The 4,625-nt window shown below is 54.9% G+C and overlaps 1 protein-coding gene across 1 annotated transcript in view; it reads left to right on the top strand.

Moving 5' to 3' along the window:
• Positions 1-886: 886 nt before the first annotated feature.
• Positions 887-4,625, top strand: part of FKBP6 (FK506 binding protein 6, 36kDa) — a gene marked incomplete at its 5' end in the record, with an annotated part of 8,323 nt that continues 4,584 nt past the window's right edge. Inside the window, 5 exons of the mRNA XM_010145153.1 lie at positions 887-976; positions 1,271-1,473; positions 2,638-2,757; positions 3,821-4,018; positions 4,308-4,417. Coding sequence (XP_010143455.1) covers positions 887-976; positions 1,271-1,473; positions 2,638-2,757; positions 3,821-4,018; positions 4,308-4,417 — 721 coding nt within the window. The remainder of the gene's footprint in view (positions 977-1,270; positions 1,474-2,637; positions 2,758-3,820; positions 4,019-4,307; positions 4,418-4,625) is intronic.

Genomic DNA, 4,625 nt, shown 5'->3' with positions numbered 1-4,625 from the left:
GCTGGGCCTCTGTGCCCGCCGGTGACGCTCGTGCTGGGGCTGTGCTGGGGGCTGTGAGGCCGGGCCCGCGGCCTGCGCTGGGGGAGGCGGAAAGGGCAGAGCCTGCCCTGAAGGACCGCCTGCGCCTCTGGGGCTGAGGCTGACGAGTCTGAGCGGTTTGGGTTTGGCCACAGGACCGGAAAAACTTAGAGGTGATTCTCTTGCACGCTCGCTCCAGAGAGCGTCTGCCCTCCCTGTTGGTGTTTTAGCACTTGGGACGCTCTGTTCAGCTTCTGGTGGCTGGCAGGTTACACGCAAGGGCAGCCTGACCTTGAGGAAAGCAGGATTTCCAGGTCCCACCTGTGCTCACGGTACAGAGGAGGAGTTTGGAGCTGAAAGTGGTTCCTGAAGCGCAGGAGCCTGGTGCGTTCCCAAGGGGGACCCGTTACAGCGCATTCTCTAGCTGAGAACGGGAGCTACATGTGGAGCTTGGAGACACACGTTTTTTTCTTTGTTTCTCTTTCCGAGGCCCCAGCTTTGGTTAGGAAAGGCTTTGTTACATCTTTCTGGAGATAATCTGGGCACTTTAATTTCTGCCGTTTCCAGTTCTTAAAAACACGAGATCACATCTCATCGTTAGGTTGGGATCAGGACTGTGAGGCAGCTGCTTTATCTGGTGATGTTAAGACACATTCAGAGCTACTTGGATGTGACCAAGGTTTTGGTACAAAACACAAGCTGCTTTGTTCTGCCTCTGCTGTTCTAAGGCAGACAAAGAAAAGAAAAGCGGGATAAAAGGGTGGGGTTGCAGAACCAGCTCCTGGTGTTCTCCTGATGGGACCGTTACTGGGTGTGAAATCAAACTGTTGCCTTTCTCTTCTCCCTCTCCTCGTGTGGTGTTCCACAGTGAAGTACTCTGGATACTTGGAGCACTCGGATGAGCCCTTCTGCACAAACTACCACCACAAGGTTTCTAAGCTGATGAAACTTGGAAGAGGTGGGTTAGAGCCAAACCTGGGACTCGTGGTTGCACAGACCAGTCCATGAAGACATGTCAGTTTAAACCCTGTTCAGCATTGGGGTTGTCCCAGCCTGTCCCCGGCTGCCCAGGACAGTGGTGGAGTCCCCATCCCTGGAGGGGTTTCCCAGCCGTGTGGAGGTGGCGCTGAGGGACGGGGGTCAGTGGGGACCTGGCGGTGCTGGGGAATGGGTGGGCTCGAGGAGCTGGAAGGGCTTTTCCAGACGAAGTGATTCCATGATTCTCATGACTTTCCATGTCTTGTTGCAACAGACATTACGCTGCGGGGGCTGGAGATCGGCCTGCTGACGATGACGAAGGGGGAGGCGGCACGATTTGTCTTCACGCCAGATTATGCCTATGGGCAGCGGGGCTGCTACCCTCTCATTCCCTGCAACGCCACGGTCGTGTTCGAGGTGGAGGTGCTGGACTTCCTCGACTCGTCGGAATCTGACCTGTTCTTTGACCTGCTTCCTGTGAGTTGCCTCAGTGAGGTTTGAGACCCAGATCTGGAGGCTGAACCTTTCTGTCTTCCTGTCCGGTTCTGCGGGTTGGGGGTAACTGCAGGTGCCGTCAGCCAGACACGCCCACTCTGCCCTGGTGCAAACCCCTGCCCTCCCGTGCTGCCCCTGCACCCTCACCCTGCCTGCACAGCCCTGCAGAGGGGGAGGCCGGGGGCTGCCCTTGGTCCCATGGGCTGGACCGTTTATCTTCAGCTTTACCAGAAAGCTCGTGGTTGCACTAGAGGGCACCAGCTTCCAGGAGTTCCTCTGGAGGACCGGGAACGAGCTGGCTGTAAAATCCTGTTCGCTTCGCAGCATCCAAGTGCCCCCCCAGCCCCCACCCTTTGTCTCTGCTTCTTGGCCGCTCTCCCAGGTTGCTCCTGCACTGTTCCCTTTCCTCCCCGGTGAGTTACGGTGTTATTGTTGATTCCCCCTTTTCATGTTCAGGGCTCTGGGCTGTGGTTGTGGGTCAGTGCGTGGAGCAGAGGCCTCCCTCCCCATCCCCTCCTGCTGCTGCACAGGCCGTTTTTTCCACAAGAAGCCCTGTGAGCAAACCACGCGTGTGAGCAGCAGGCGAGTTTCCTCCCCTTCTGCTGGTTGCCCGCCCTTTCCAGCTACTGACCGTGCTCTGCGAGCTGGGACAACCTGCAAACCCAGGAGAAAACCTGCCCCTCCGTTTTGTCTCTGTTGTTTATTATTGTTAGGGTTGTTTTTTGTCTGTTTTGCTGGTTGGTGTCTTGCTTGGGTGTCGGGCTGGTCCCGGAGCTGGCCTGAGGCATCCACCAGGGTGATGCTGAGCCATGAGAGCAGTGGAGCCTTTCAAAGCAGGTGGGGGAGCTGGGTGGCACTTAAGAACAAATTACTGTTTGGGGTTTTTTTTTTTGTCCTTCCCCCGGAGTTCCTCTGGTCCTGGTGAGCTTCCTGACCTGGCTGGGAACCCTTCACCAGGAGCTGCCAGCACAGGAACAGTGGCAGGTTTTGGCCAGGTGGAGGGAGGTGGTGGTGGCCTGGCTGAACGCTGTGGGGACCTTGGCAACAGTCTGGTTCCTGCTCTGTGGCTGGAACAGGACTGTCCTGTCTGAGCTCTCGGCTTGTTTTCTTTCATTTGAGCTGAAATTCGGATATTTCTTCACCCAGGAGCAGCAGGCTACGTTTCCACTAGAAAAGGTGCTGAAAGTGTCAGACACGGAGAGACAGTTTGGCAACTACCTCTTCAATAACGGGAACTTTGAGGGGGCCAAGGACAGATACAAAAGGGTATGACACCAGAAAACAGTGCGGCTTCCGTTGTGAAGAGCTGGGCAGCGGCGATTGTTGCTGCCAGCTCACCATGCCCAGGACCAGTTAGAGATCAAACGACTTCTCTATATTCTCCAGGCGTGGTTTCTTATTTAAGAATAGATCTTAGACACCCGCTTTTGTGCGAGCAGAGTGGTAGACGAGGGGGGAGGGGCGTTGGCAGGAGTGGGCAGAAGTCTTTTCCTTCAGGTTTGCCTCCGGCGGGGTGTAGCTGAGATGGGGGAGAGCATCTCGGGCTGGGTGAGCCCGGGGCGGTTGGCGAGGCTGACTGCGGAGCTGGAGCCTTCCCGGTCAGCTCCTGCTGGGAGCCGTTCTAACGCAGCGTGGCCTCGTGCTGCAGCAGCGGGCTGGTGACTGCCTTGAGATGGAATCCAGAATCCTCTTGGGCTGGAAGCGGGTATCGCTGGCACACTGGGCACTCCAGCTCTATTTTTAGCCTTGCAGTTGGGAATCACAGAATAGCTGAGGTGGATGGGAGCCTCTGGAGACGGTCTAGTCCAAGTCCCTGCTGAAGGAAGATGGGCCGCAGCAGGAGATTCCTGGGACTCTATCCATTCGGGTTTTGAACATCTTTGAGGATGGGGACTCCACCACCTCTTCAGGCAGGGAAATACTCGGTGATTCCCAAATGTGTCTGCCTTTGTTTCAGAGGTCATGTGGGTAGTGAGATTTTTTTTTTCTTCCCTCCATTCAGAATCACTTTTTCTTGGTATTTTTGTAACAAAAAGAATTTCAGTTACTTTTCTCCCTGTAAGGTCTTTTACATCTTTGTCCTTAAAATCTCAGTGCTGGGTGTATTGGTTTTTTTTATTCAGCTGCTTTCAAGCTCCTTGAGTTCTTGCACCTGTAGTCTTTGGGCTGAGCTGGCCGGTCTCGCTGATGAGGCTGTGGCACAGAGTTTTGATGAGTGCTGTTTTTAACTGACGTGGGCAAGCAGAAACACGGGGGGGCTGTCTGATGAGGTGGGTTTCTCACCGTAACAGGTTTGTTGTGCACCAGTTCTTTTTCCCTGTCTGCTCAGGCACTCTCCGTCCTCAAGGGCCGCAGCCCTTCCAGCGAGGCAGAGCAGTGTCAGATCAATGCTTCCAAGCTGCTGGTGCTTCTGAATCTCTCACTCACTCACCTCAAACTGGAACGTCCCACCCGAGCTTTGGCATACGGGGAGAAGGCCTTGATGATTGACCAAAGAAACGCCAAAGCGCTGTTCAGGTGTGGCCAGGTGGGCACAAGTAAATTCCTCTGGTAGCCACATCAAGGAATACGCCGGGCTGACTGTGGCAAGAGCCTCGAATGAACGGAGGTTCTGGCCAGACCTCCTAAGCTGTGGCAGCAGGCGAGGTGGTTTGTCTGTACCTGGCCTCTCGGAAAATCTGGCTCTCTTAAATCTGTCTCACGGATCTCTTTGTGGGGGATTCCTGAGCAGCCTCAGAAATGTCTGTGGTTGCATGTATTTAAGTCCTGAAGAATGGCAGCGAGTCTGGATTCATCTTGTCTTCTTTCGGTGGCAGGCTTGTCTCCGCATGACGCAGTTCGAAAGAGCCCGGGATTTCCTGGTGGGAGCTCAGCGTATCGAACCATTTAACCGCGATATCAACGACGAGCTGAAAAAGTTGGCAAGGTGAGAGGACTCCATTCCATCCCGGTAAGAGAGAGCATTTGGGCAGGCTGGAACCACTCACTCAAAAATACTGCAAGAGTTTACAGAGGAAACGCAAACCCCTTGGGTTAGTAGATGGCTGGGGAAAAGGCAGAAGGTTTCTCCAGGTGTGGAGGCAGCTGGTCCCAGCACTCTGCAGACGGTGGTTACAGGTGATGGTGAGGAGCTG

The sequence above is a fragment of the Buceros rhinoceros genome, unplaced genomic scaffold (genome assembly GCF_000710305.1).
Source record: "Buceros rhinoceros silvestris isolate BGI_N320 unplaced genomic scaffold, ASM71030v1 scaffold26071, whole genome shotgun sequence".
Taxonomy (NCBI): domain Eukaryota; kingdom Metazoa; phylum Chordata; class Aves; order Bucerotiformes; family Bucerotidae; genus Buceros; species Buceros rhinoceros.
This window is presented reverse-complemented; position numbering and strand designations above follow the sequence as displayed.